The sequence below is a fragment of the Penicillium oxalicum genome, chromosome II (assembly GCF_001723175.1).
Source record: "Penicillium oxalicum strain HP7-1 chromosome II, whole genome shotgun sequence".
In the NCBI taxonomy this organism is placed as follows: Eukaryota; Fungi; Ascomycota; class Eurotiomycetes; order Eurotiales; family Aspergillaceae; genus Penicillium; species Penicillium oxalicum.
Genome location: NC_064651.1, coordinates 1,660,626 through 1,673,197, shown reverse-complemented (window position 1 = coordinate 1,673,197; position 12,572 = coordinate 1,660,626). Strand labels below are relative to the sequence as shown.

The following is a 12,572-nucleotide window of genomic DNA, read 5'->3' as shown; positions in this document are numbered from 1 at the left end:
TCGGGCTGGACGTGCATGCTAGGTACCATTCTGTCAACAATCTCGAGGGCCGTGATCACCCAAACATTCATCAACCCATCATCCAAGGCACCCTTACCAGAGGTTTTGTATACTTTCCCACGGTACGATGGCGCGAGCATCGTCAGTTTCACATGCCACGTTGGAGACGAGGTCATCGTGGGCAAAGTGAAGCTTAAAAACGAGGCAGACAAGCTATACCGAGAAGTCAAGGCTAAGGGCAAGACTGCAGCAATTGTGGATCAATCTGTGTTCTCCGATGATGTCTTCAAGACACGTGTGGGTAATGTCCCCGCGGGTGGGAGAGTCATCGTCAAGATCACCCTTCTGCAAGAGCTACCGCAGGATACCAAGAGAAATGGTCCCCGGTACACAGCTCCCATGGCAATCGCTCTACGATATGGAATATCAAAGGATGAGCCAGAGAAACCCGAGGGTCTCACCTTCAAATCCTCAATCAAAGTCGATGTCATCATGGACAAAAACTGTAAGATTCGTCAGGCACAACCGCCCACTCATGCTATCGAGGTGAGCCTGGGCCGAACCTCCGAAATGCCAGATTCTATTTTTGAGCCGTTCTACGCATCTGCCAAAATGAACGAAGACCGAGTCATTGGGGAGGACTTCGTCTTGGTGGTCAACGCCGATAGTCAGGATCAACCCATCGCATTGTGGGAGACTCATCCCACCATACCGAATCAAAGTGCATTGATAGTTTCTCTAGTCCCAAAATGTCGTCTGCCTTTAGACCCATCGGAAACTGTTTTTGTGATCGACAGAAGCGGCAGCATGGCCGATAAAATCCCGACCTTGAAGTCCGCCTTGGAGGTCTCTCTCAAGTCAATGCCTCTCGGCATTCCGTTCAATATCGTGTCGTTTGGGTCAAGTTCAAGTACTCTTTGGCCCCGAAGCCGAATGAGTGATCGAAATAGTCTTTCTGGGGCCCTCGAATTTACCAAAACTATCAAGACCGATATGGGAGGCACTAAAGTCCTTCAAGCGCTGCAAACAGCTCTAGAGCATCGTTATAAAGACAGGTGCCCAAAGATTCTTCTTCTCACAGATGGTCAAGTCTGGGAACAGGCAGAGATTTTCACGTATGTGCGATAGTCGGTGCAAGACTCTTCCGCTCGCTTTTTCACTCTAGGAATGGATGACAGCGTATCTCATTCTCTCGTGAATGGAATCGCTCGCGCCGGCTGGGTTTCAGTCAATCTGTCGTGAAGTACGAGGAGCTCAGTAAAAAGGTTGTTCAAATGCTAAAGGGCGCTCTGACGCCGTTGCCGAAGAAGTGTCGTCTGGATCTGGATATCGACAGCCTCCAGCAGGAGGAGATGATGACCGACATGAAGCAAGACAAACTGGGGGCTCAGCTGAGCTCGACCTTGAGCCTGGACCCCATCTCGTTCTTTGACGGAAATATCAGTGCTTCAGAGAGTCTCAAATTAACGGAAGAACCGTTGCCAAAGATTTCAGTGCCTGCGGTACTTCAAGCTCCGGCGCAACTTCCACCTCTGTATCCGTTCATACGATCAACTGCTTTCGTTCTGATCTCGAGCCCTATCTTCTCGCTGCCCGAAAAGACCTTTTTGCGTGCTACTAGCTACCACGGACCCTTGGAATTGGAAATTCCTGTGCTGAGTTTTGGTTGCGGAGAGCAAATTCTCCAGCTCGCCGCGAAAAAGGCCATCACCGAGCTTGAACAGTCATGCGGCTGGATACAGTCCGCTAGAAACGAGCATGGGGAACTCATACGAGACAAGTTCGAAAGCCACATGGATGAGCTGATTCAAGAAGAATGTGGGCGACTTGGGGTGTTGTTCCAAATCCCGGGCAAGCTTTGCTCTGTGGTCGCTGTCAGAGGGAAGAAAGAGACGTCGAGCTTGACCCAGAATGAAGACATCTCACCTCCTACGTCAGAAGGGACTGAAGTTTTTCTCAATTTGGATTGGATTGATGCAAAGGATACATTTTCCCATCCTTATCATTCTTCGGAGTCATCCGGCCCTGATGAATCAGACGAGGACTATGGCTTCTTCATACCGGACAAAGCACCGCAGACCAGATCTTCTTCTTCCGCTGCACCTGGTCCGTATCGGCCAAGGATCTACTCTGCTGGAGAAAAACGCCGCGGCGCTGCTCCTCCCAGACCGGCATGCAAAGCACTTAGAAGGATCACGATGAGTGATGATGATGCGGACTTGAGCGTCGCTGCTCTCGAAGCAGTGCAATCGATCATCCAGGAGCAAACCTTTGGAGGATACTGGGAATTTTGTGAAGAGGTAGTCGAACTGCTGGGCCAAAATGCGTGCAAGTTCTGCGACAAGATACACCAAGTGTACGAGGCACTCACGGGCCAGCAAACCAACATCATAGACCGGTCGGACTGGAAGGAGATCCTGACCACCTCGCTGGTGACGCACTATTTAGAGACCAAGGCAGGGCAGTATCGAGGGGTTTGGGAGCTACTCAAAGAAAAGGCAGACCGATGGGTTGAGGAAGCCGTGGCCGCAATGCGACCCGAGGATCGAGATGTTGCGAGGAAACTCATCGAGGCTTGTCATGAGATGATATAGCTTATTTGCTGCTGTGCAAGAACAAGATAGAAGACTGTTTTTTTTAGCTATGCACGTGCCAGATTCGATCGGATGAGGGAATATGTAGACCAGAAACTGAATGAATCGCTACGGCTTACAAGGAGTTATTGGACGTGACTTGGTCTGAACGGACTGTGCCATGCGGCCAGGTCGCCCTCTCCATGTCTCAGTGAAGCATCGCGGTCACGCATGGGAGTGGTGAGTAATCAAAAGTGATAAGAAGCTTGAACTTGATCCTTTTCTTCAATTTGCGCGAGTGCACGTGTCAACAAACTGCGTGTCCAAACTCGGACTGACTGGAAGAGACACTCGACCAGGAAGGCCTTGTAATAACGCCCATGGAAATGGTCCAAGTACCCCGACGAACCAAAACGGGCAATTGCCTAGATGTCATACGTCGATCTATCCTCCGGGACACGACTGGATCCGACAAAGCGACCGTCTCGGTTCTTGAGTCCACAAATACAGCACCCACTGTTCAGCAGTTGCAGGCCGCAGTGAGAAGCTGAATTACCCCTCGTCTGGGAAAAGTGCGTATGGTGTATTGTGTTTTGAACTTTGATTCTCAGGCAACCTCTATTGGATATCAGCCAATCATGAAGTGGTGTGCCAAGCATTCTACAATGCTGATTGGCTGAGTATACCAAGGAAGCCGTGGTTGCGTCAGCGGCACTATTTTTAGGTGGATTGGAACTTTCCATCAGTCTCGATGCTCGGCGATCGGCTGCCACCCGACGACTAGTAATATGTGATAGATAACTTAATTCAGTAGCTCCGAGGGTCGAGGGTCGAAAGCCTTTTAGAGATGATCGAGCTTGGGACATTGTGCTGAAAGACTGCACCGCATATGCCGGTAGTCTTATCCCCCGAGGGCTTTTGAAGACACAGCGATCTACAGTACACATCGGGTTAGCGAGTGATTTCTTTGGCTTGTTCCCGTCACATGGTGAGCGTCGGTTGTACAATATGTCAATCCACAGAGACAATTGAAAGCCAAGGACGGAGGACCTTTCAAGTATCTTGTGAATTTCTGCTCTTCGCAATTTTATTCAGCCCGATTGTTTAATTCACAATAGAAAGATTCACCGAGGCGTCCTGCAGATTCTACCTGGTACGATGGATCCGAAGTTCCGCGTTACCCGGAGGGTACGCAGATCAAGTTTTGAGGTAATGTACATCGAGTTACTATTTGTTCACTTAGAACAGGGTACTTCTCGAATGTACCTTGTGTGTGTCCCAAGGTCCTGGACAAGGTGAAGAGCTGGCGTAAGCCGGTTTTTGATTGGTAACTCTGACCGGCCTTTGTCAGTATCATATGAGGGCACCTGCCCTTTGAAACCCCATCATTTTCTACACGACCTCTCATCCTTTTCACTTCTTGTCCTTGATCCATCACTCGTTGCTCCCACTTCGCCAACCATCTTTTCACAGTCCACTCGTTTTCCCACACTGCCGCCCACTCCACACAGACTCACCCACTCTCTATCACCTGCAGTAATTGCTGTCTGCTCTCCACGGCGGACCAACCCGAGACCTGTGAACCCACCATGCACTGACCCACATCCGTGGGCCGCAACTACTACATCCAGCACCTGATCTCAACATCGTCTTGGAATTCATCCAGATCACGCAATACACGGGTTCTTTTCCTCACTAAATCACAATGGGTCTCAGCAACTCTGCCATCATTGTGATTGTCTTGGTGGCTTGTCTGGCCGTGACCGCCATGGGTGCCGCATTGTTCCGCCACTATAATCCACTGGAGGACGAGTCTCGCTACAATGTCTCTCACGAACAAGGGCACTATATGCGCACCGTACGCATGCGCAACTTTGGTTTTTTGCAACAAGAGTCAATGCGGGGTGTGCAAGATCTCGAATCACGATGTACGTGCCCGAGGGAAATTCCGATCTTCGACTCGACTCGTTTTGTTTGTTTTAAACTTTTGCTGACACCACATCTTGCCTGATCAGACCCCATGGATGAGGCTTCGAGCTATCGCTCTTCCCAGCCCTACGTGTTTTCACCTAAAAAGTGAGGTATCTCTTTGTTGCGATGGTAGACGGCAACTGCGAAATTTCTGATGAACAATGAGAGACGACATGAGAGAATGGAATGACGGAGTGTTTGGGGAGGGATGCGGATCGGCGCATATTCGACAGCAACTAGCCGAGTGGTCGATGGGCAGGACCCTGAACCCTCGGTCGGTATTTGATCGCCACACGTATTTTGATATGGAGACAATATTATTTTAAGTGTCTGTGGCTTGATGTTTTTTTCTTTGCTAGCTTGAAAACACCTTTATCGTTGAGTTTTCGGTGCGGGACTTGGAATAGCAATGTCTACAATCCGAGTATGGTGTCGAGGTGGGGGTCACCCTGTTTGGATCAGATTGCCTGCTGACATTCATATCTGCTGGGTTGACTCTATTCGAGGTGTGGAGATCCTTATTCGTCAGAGAATTCTATTATGGAATTCAGGGAGATGCAAGTCTGTACCAGTATTACTCACCTCATGGAAGAATAGACATGTATCACCTCGTTAATCTCTGAAAAAAATCCCGTCTTGGTGCATCCTTTAAGAAATTCCGACCAGAGACCTGGGAAAGCCTTTCTTGCAATATTTCTTTGGACATTGCAGGCTCAATTGAACCTTTGAACTCGGCATAGACACCGGACAGGGAGCTCCTTCTGATCGTCTCATGTTCAGTAATTGATTGAATTCACATGGCATTTTTCAACCTCTACCGCGTATCTTCCGTCCGCTACCCATCTCTAGATCTCTCCTCGCCATGCTTGTACACTGTAAGAAGCATGTCAATCACTTTGCTTGAAACAAACACTCTTCTTGCAGGACAAGAGACAAGAGAACGTTTGTATGTGCAAAGAATCCTACGTGGTCGAATTGGTAGAAATGGGATCAAACAAGTTCAGAAAGCCATGATTGTTTCGTTTGAACCCGGTCGACAGATTGGCTATGTATCCATTTAGGTAAATCAAATGGCAAATATCCCCCCCCCCCCCCCCCCTCGAAAAAGATAGAACCTTTGCACTCCCATGAAGATAGTCATCTGACATTGAAATGTCGGAGCCTGTTCTAAGATACATTCTAGCTCCCCAAGACCTATTCCCTGTTCTAGTCTATTCGTTCATTCATGTAAATAAAATGTGCTGGCAAGTCACCTTGCCTACCTAGGTATAGACAGGAGCATTCCTCATTGATCGCCAGTGTAGAATGGAAGCGACTACCCAGCAGGCAGACAGCCCCGCAGGAATCGGTTCAAGAAAAGACGGGATCAGGATCGGGGCTCGGGGCTCGGCGTTAAAAAAAGTTCCAGCTTCGAGAGACTCTGAGAATGATATGCCACACGCCAGGTTAGTACCTACCTACCTACCTACGTGCCTACCTACTATATGGTAGAAAAGGCCCTAAGACGATTGTAGACAGACAGGCAACCAGATTAAGCATCGTGATCTCTCTCCTCATCCACAATTCATCTTCTTATTTGTAGTCTTTCCTGCAGAGTCATTCACGACCTTGAGCATCTAGAAGAAGGGAAAAGAAGAAGAAAAAAAACATTCTAAATCAAAAGTGCCCATGCATTTCAAACCTCCCGCCGATCTGTAACTATTCTACAAAAAGTTTCTTACATCCCTCGTACCTGACAGTGCAGCACTGGTCATCTCTGCATAGAGAATGTGGAGAAATCTCTCTTCTTTTGTTTTTGCACGCGGTTTCCCTTGCATGGCATGTGGGTCAACCCCGAGCTTGAATTGGGGTGTCCCGAAAAGGGAAATCATCTCGCGTCCACTGAGAGAGATTAACGTTGAGATCCACAGTCGATGGTTAGGTAGTGACGGGGACCACTTGAACATTATGCATATCGGTGGAGGACGGGAGTACCTAGTACTTCTACTAATAGTACCTAATTTTTTTTAAAAAAAAAGATATTCCACTGGTGGAGCTACAGGGTAGGTATCTGCTTGTAGACTGGGTACTATATGTAGGTATCTGCCTAGACATGGATACTACTGTAGTGCTGCGTTTGATGCGCACCTCTAGATCTTCCATATAAGCCGTGTTGTGTTTGTCGCGTTGATCGTGAGGATGACGGCTCGGGAAGTGGGGACTCTCTACCTGCAGTAGTTTTGGAGGGGGGCGCTCTGTGCGAGAGCTGGGTTATGTTGGGATTTACCTAGTTAGTAGATGTCTATGTGTGTAGGTGCGAAATGAATGAAAGTGTTTAATCTTTATGGAATGGTGTCTGGTGAAAATTTATCTTTGGAGCGGTTTCAGGCCTATACTCGGGCAGGGCAGTCGGGGAGAATATCTTGGTGATCTGTTAATTATGGTCCTTGGTGGGTTCAGCAGGTATGTAGTACTCAGCACCGGGCCCTATGATATGTCAGCCGCTACATGTAGGTATGATGGACCCTCGTCAGACAAGTCTCGTCAGAGTCTGTTCGGTGGACGACTATCTGATTGAAGCACCGAAGATAAAGCTGGCCACATGGATCAGGTCCACTCAGCCTCCAGTGACACTCCGAGTCCTAGATGGATTAGTCACCTGAGAAGCCCCCTCCGACTCTTTACCGCACACAGTCCGGCGTCTATCCAGGGAGGCTTAAAATTCTCAAATAAGCCGACGTCATCATTTTAGGGTCCTTCAATCAAGATGATCTCTATAGAGAGAGGGAGAGGGAGAGGGAGAGAGATTTCAATCCAGACCACAAACACAATGCTCGTTTCCCCGCTTCTAAGGCATCAGGATTTCCTCATCCTTGTACACCAATATTCCCCCCATCTTCCTTCGAACTGCCCAACCGTCAGGCACTCAGAGCCCGAGGATGGTACCATGGAACGGTCAAGGCCACCGTTTCGTGTCATCCGTCATCGAGCCCATACCAAAGAATGTCAGATTATAAGAGAGATCTATTTTTACCATCTGCAGAAATGCGGCTCCTGTCTTATCTTGATGGGGGGGGGGGGTGAGTTCCGGAGACTGTCGCGGTGGAAAGTCGGTTGAAAAAAAAGAAAACAAAAACAAAATTTAAAAAGGGTGAAAGGAAAGTGGATGCCTTGATGGTTAATGTTACATTGACTGTCGAAAGTGTGTTGGGGGAATCCGACAAAAGATCAAAAGATTCGGTCGCGGTACCAACAGACGAGATGTGAAACTGCCCGATTTTCACGCTGGGGCATCGGAGGCACCGCTGCCAAGACTTTGAGCTCGGAGGGCACTGAATGCGCAGCTCCATTATCGCGGGCAGTACGCGACTCGGGCACTGAGTGTGTGCTGTGGAGGTAGTAAAATATTGAAACTGTAAAAAATGATGATTCTTATGATTATGTGAGTGAGAAGTGAGACGGTACGATTGTCCTATTTATTTATTTTTTTTGAACCCGGACGAGTAGGTATTGGGGGAATTTAGTTTGAAGTAAAAGGGGGGAGGGAGGTGGGCTTGGCTTTGAGTGCGAACTGTGTACCACAGAACACCGGGATGACAACGGAGGCAGAAATGCATGATCAGCCTTGCCGAACGTATCTTGAATTCGACCCGTCGTACTGTAATCGTCATGAGTTTCTCTCAGATGTTTCACGCGGGAGGAGGAGGAAATTGAAACATTTCCTTTCTACCCCCCAAATAGTCAATTCAAACACACTTTTGAGTACCTGAGGAATCACGTCATCACGTGGCATAGAGTCGTCCCCGCGCCGACTGGAGCTTCAAGATTCCCCGATCCACCCATGACACTGCTCAGTTTTTAGTCTTTCAACTCAAAAAGATCGCGCCAGGCTGACATGATGAGAATTCCAAAAAACAAAACAAAAAATTGTGGCAGTGAACCCCCCCCCCCCCCCCTGCCAAACACTCACCCTTGCCCTGCCGAGAAATTCTACACGCATCATCTGGGCAAACAAGTGTGGGAGAATGGCCACGGATCACCAGACACCACAAATGCATGGTGCCCCGAACAAACCGACTGCGCCCAGGCCGATCTTCAAGACCAGTCATCGATTAGGGTCCCCCAGTACCAGAGTAGAAAAGAACGGACTTGTTGATCCACGAGACGCATCAAGACATGGACGTATTAGGCAATGACTGAGACGTATTCCGCGGATTCTAAGAGGCTCACCAGCTCGATAGAAGCCCCGTTGGTGGAGGAGGGAGGGTGAAGGCCCCCACATGAAGTTTGTGATCCACGAGTTGCAGAACTCGGAGTGCTGAGCACTTAGTGCCGTATACGATTCGAGTACTCCGTGGAGTTGTGAGTACCGCATTCTGTTTGTGGCTCGGGACTCGGGGCTCGGGAGGGGGGGGCCTTAGATTCAAATACGATTACGGCTGGGGGCACTGGAATACGGCCAAGATGCAGAGTCCGTGGTTGATCGGAGGAACAGGGAACAGAACCATCTTCACATATGAGGGAGCGGATGCCCACGTAGAAAAGAGACGAGGAAATGAACTTGGCCTCTTTCTTTTTTTTGAGGAAATTTTGAACCTTGGCGAGATCTTTTTGCGTTGATTTTTTGGCTCTCAATACAAGAGGGAACAAGGAAGCCATCTAGGATTGTCAAAAGATTGTTGCGTCAACTGCAAACCACCCTCTTCCAGACTGGTGGTGGTATACAGATTGGTGTCAAGCGCAGTCGGTTTCCTCTACGAGACCCTTCGAGATCAACCACGCAATAATCTTCTCCACCTCTTTCACAATGCACACGGCCTCGGTCAACTATGACAGTGACACGGCCAGTGAGGACCGGTACGGAACCGAGAAAACAAATCTCTCAATCCCCCCCCCCCCCCCCCCTCCAAAATTAAAAGAAAGAAAGAAAGAAAGAGAGAAAGAGAGAGAACATGGACATAATGATAGCAAGTTCACCCACGATCCTAACCACTCTCGATAGATCCACCACCCAACTAGAACCTCCCAAGGTCAAAATCCACGCCAACTTCCAAATTGCCCGACCACCTCCCGGCCCAGGCCCCAAATCCTCCGCCCTCCGACTCTCACCCAAACTCGTCCTCCAAATCCAACAACTCATCCCCCGTCATCGCCCCATTCCTGTGCTGGAAATCTGGCAACCTCCCTTACGCAAGTCCAATCTCACCCGGGACTTTGCCCAGCGACCAAAGATGCGCTCGGGGGATATCTACGCCACCCTGGACGAACCATACATCTGCTCCCGCGTGGCCTTGGCACAGCAAGAGAGGTCGCCGCGAGGGAGCCCACCATTAAATCACGCAGATGAGGAGCGATCCGCCAATCCCAAGCGGGACATCGTGGCGGCCCTTTGCCAAGATTCCGCGTCGGGAGGGAAAGAGAAGGAAAAGGATGCAGCCAAGACGGGGCGCATCCATTTCCGCGAGACTCAATGTAGTTGGCAGGCGAGCGTGGGCATCACGGGCCCGGACAAGCGGCCATGTTACCGATTCACCATCCTCGAGGAGACGAGGGGCCAGTCGAGCGTGGCGGCGTCCGGGCCAATCTTTCTGCAGTGGGAGAAACGGGACGTGGCGGGGAAGAATGGTATGGGCGCGGTGCAGAGCACGGACGGGGAGCAATTTGTGCTGTTGGTGATTGATCGCGCGGCGCAGCGGAAGAGTCGCGTTGCGACGATGACTCCGGCGGGGTTGGAGATTACGGTTCGTAAGACGTCCACGCTGGAGTGTTTGCGGAGTTGTTGGGACTTGCTTCAACCTATATCGGGGCCTGCGGGCAGAAGGGACGATCCGGATGCCCCGTCGGACCTGGAGAGGTGGCTGTATACGCAAGTTCTTACGTTAGGGGGATGGGTTGCTCAGCAAGAAGGGTGGCTCCATTGATGAATGCACAACAGTACAAAAAAAAATGCAATGGCAAGGATCAGTTTTCCATTGTAGACCAGGAAAGGGGGATTATGAGCACCATAACACATGGATCCGTTGCGTTACATGGGTGATTCCACTCAGTACGAGGCAATTCCTTCCTCCAGGGCCTTGATCTGCAAGGCCAACAGACGAGAGTAATATCGGCACAAGGCGAGGTTGCCTCCCATGAACCAGAATCCTGGATAGCCACTTCGGCGCCACATGGTGCGAATTTCCCCCTCGGCAGTGAGTCCCCAGACGTCTCCCAGTCGGTCGGCAACCTGGTCCCCAAAGATCAGACGCGCTTGGGTGCGCATGTTCTGGTACCCCGTGGCAAAGACAATTTCGTCCGCGTCGAGTTCGGATCCATCGGCGAAGCGGATACCATGAGGAAGAATTTCGGTGATCTCCTGTCCCTGCTTGACTTTGATCTTGCCGTCGATTATCAACTGGCTCCCACCGACATCGATATAGTAACCCCCTCCACGCTGGAAATACTTCATCAAGAGACCAGCACCCATCGGACCCTGGTCAACTTGGAATCCGGCTTTGGCCAGACCTTCAAGAATGACCGCGTCGTTCTCGGTCATCAGTTTGGTGACTTTGACCTGCTGGGCCTTGAACAGCTCCGGTGGGATACTCCACAGGTATGCATCTGCATCATCGGTCACCGGGCCATTCTCCTCATAGAGTCCCTTCAGACCCAGATTGACGATGGAATCGGAAGACACCACACAGGTGGAGCTGCGCTGCACCATGGTCACGTTGTATCCTTTTTCCCAATAGTCTTGCGCGATATCGTGCCCGGAATTACAGGAGCCGATCACCACGGCCGTTTTCCCCTTGGAGTCAGGCTGGGCACCTTTGAATTCCGAACTGTGACACAGCAGATCTCCTTGGAACCCATCCATCCCCTTGAACTCGGGCATATTCTTCATGCCCGAGTGGCCCGTGGCTTGGATGACATGGCGCGGGTGTAAAGTGTGCGTGTCCACCGCGCCATTGGCCGACTTTCGCTCCACGACGACCGTCCACCGTCTCGTGCTCTCGTCGTACGTGGCGGATGTGGGTTCGGTCCGAGTCCACACATTCAACTCTAGCAGCTTGACGTAGGCTTCGAAAAACTCCGCCAGCTTGTCCTTGGGCGTGAAGATTGGCCAGTTCGCGGGGAATTTGAGATATGGGAGATGGTCGTACCACACGGGGTCGTGCAGAACAAGCTGGTGGTATCTCCGGCGCCAATTATCGCCGACTCGCTCTTCTTGGTCGATGATCAGGGCGTCCACGCCGAGCATCTTCAGTCGGGCGGCGGCAGTGAGACCACCCTGACCGGCACCTGCAGTCATGTCAGTACCACACGTCTATCGAGCTTATATTCATTGGGGCTAGAAGGGAGACAAGTCATAGAAGGATAAATCATACCGATGATGAGTACGGCAGGGTCCCGGTCTACATATTCTTGCTCCACGTTGCGTCTATCCTGCCAGTTCTGGCGTCCGTGTTGCATTCCATGTTTGACTCCGACTGGACGACGGGTATTGATCGCCTCCTCATGCCCCGTCAATTCCAACAGAGTAGTTGAGATGGTGAAAATCTTCCAATCATTTTCTTGCTGGGCCAGTCGGACCACTCCTTGTCCCACGCCGAAAGTCGTGGTCGCCTTGATGAAGAACTCAACCCCATGCACCTCCCCCAATGCATCAATAGGACCATTATGCGGTGCCCTGAATGCCGACGAGTGGTCAACTTCCACCTGAATGCCCGACGAGCTCGCCGTCGCAAACTTGGCAATAGCATCACTGCCTTTGATGGTTCGGAAATCCCACGACAGGCAGAGGTGGTCCCGCCAGTATCCATCATGGAGGAAGAGTTGCGAGAGAGCACTGGTATCTTTCTTGGAGAGCACCTGGTTCAAGCGATCGATGATTTGCGTGGCGATTTGGTCGGGTTTCTCGGCGGGTTTGGTGCAGGTGTCGGGGAACTTGCCGAGTGGGATATTGTGAGAGCCCGGCTCGACTCGTTCTCGAGAAGGGATGTTGTGCTGGGCAGCGTGACTTTCCACGGCGACGATTGCCATTGTCAGTGAGAACTACACTTTCTTTTT

The 12,572-nt window shown here is 50.6% G+C and overlaps 4 protein-coding genes across 4 annotated transcripts; 3 read left to right on the top strand and 1 right to left on the bottom strand.

Moving 5' to 3' along the window:
- Positions 1–15: 15 nt before the first annotated feature.
- Positions 16–2,594, top strand: POX_b02480 (uncharacterized protein; the record flags this gene model as incomplete). The annotated part of the gene is made up of 2 exons (XM_050111393.1): positions 16–1,115; positions 1,229–2,594. The coding sequence occupies 2 exons, from the start codon at positions 16–18 to the stop codon at positions 2,592–2,594; spliced, it is 2,466 nt and encodes an 821-aa protein (XP_049971739.1).
- A 1,684-nt stretch (positions 2,595–4,278) lies between these two features.
- On the top strand, positions 4,279–4,653 carry POX_b02479 (uncharacterized protein; the record flags this gene model as incomplete). Its single annotated transcript, XM_050111392.1, has 2 exons — positions 4,279–4,501; positions 4,589–4,653. The coding sequence occupies 2 exons, from the start codon at positions 4,279–4,281 to the stop codon at positions 4,651–4,653; spliced, it is 288 nt and encodes a 95-aa protein (XP_049971738.1).
- Positions 4,654–9,330: 4,677 nt separating this feature from the next.
- POX_b02478 (uncharacterized protein) lies at positions 9,331–10,444 on the top strand (the record flags this gene model as incomplete). Its single annotated transcript, XM_050111391.1, has 2 exons — positions 9,331–9,380; positions 9,526–10,444. 2 exons carry the CDS (start codon positions 9,331–9,333, stop codon positions 10,442–10,444), a joined length of 969 nt encoding a protein of 322 aa, XP_049971737.1.
- Positions 10,445–10,566: 122 nt separating this feature from the next.
- On the bottom strand, positions 10,567–12,545 carry POX_b02477 (uncharacterized protein; the record flags this gene model as incomplete). Its single annotated transcript, XM_050111390.1, has 2 exons — positions 10,567–11,804; positions 11,891–12,545. The coding sequence occupies 2 exons, from the start codon at positions 12,543–12,545 to the stop codon at positions 10,567–10,569; spliced, it is 1,893 nt and encodes a 630-aa protein (XP_049971736.1).
- Positions 12,546–12,572: the final 27 nt, after the last annotated feature.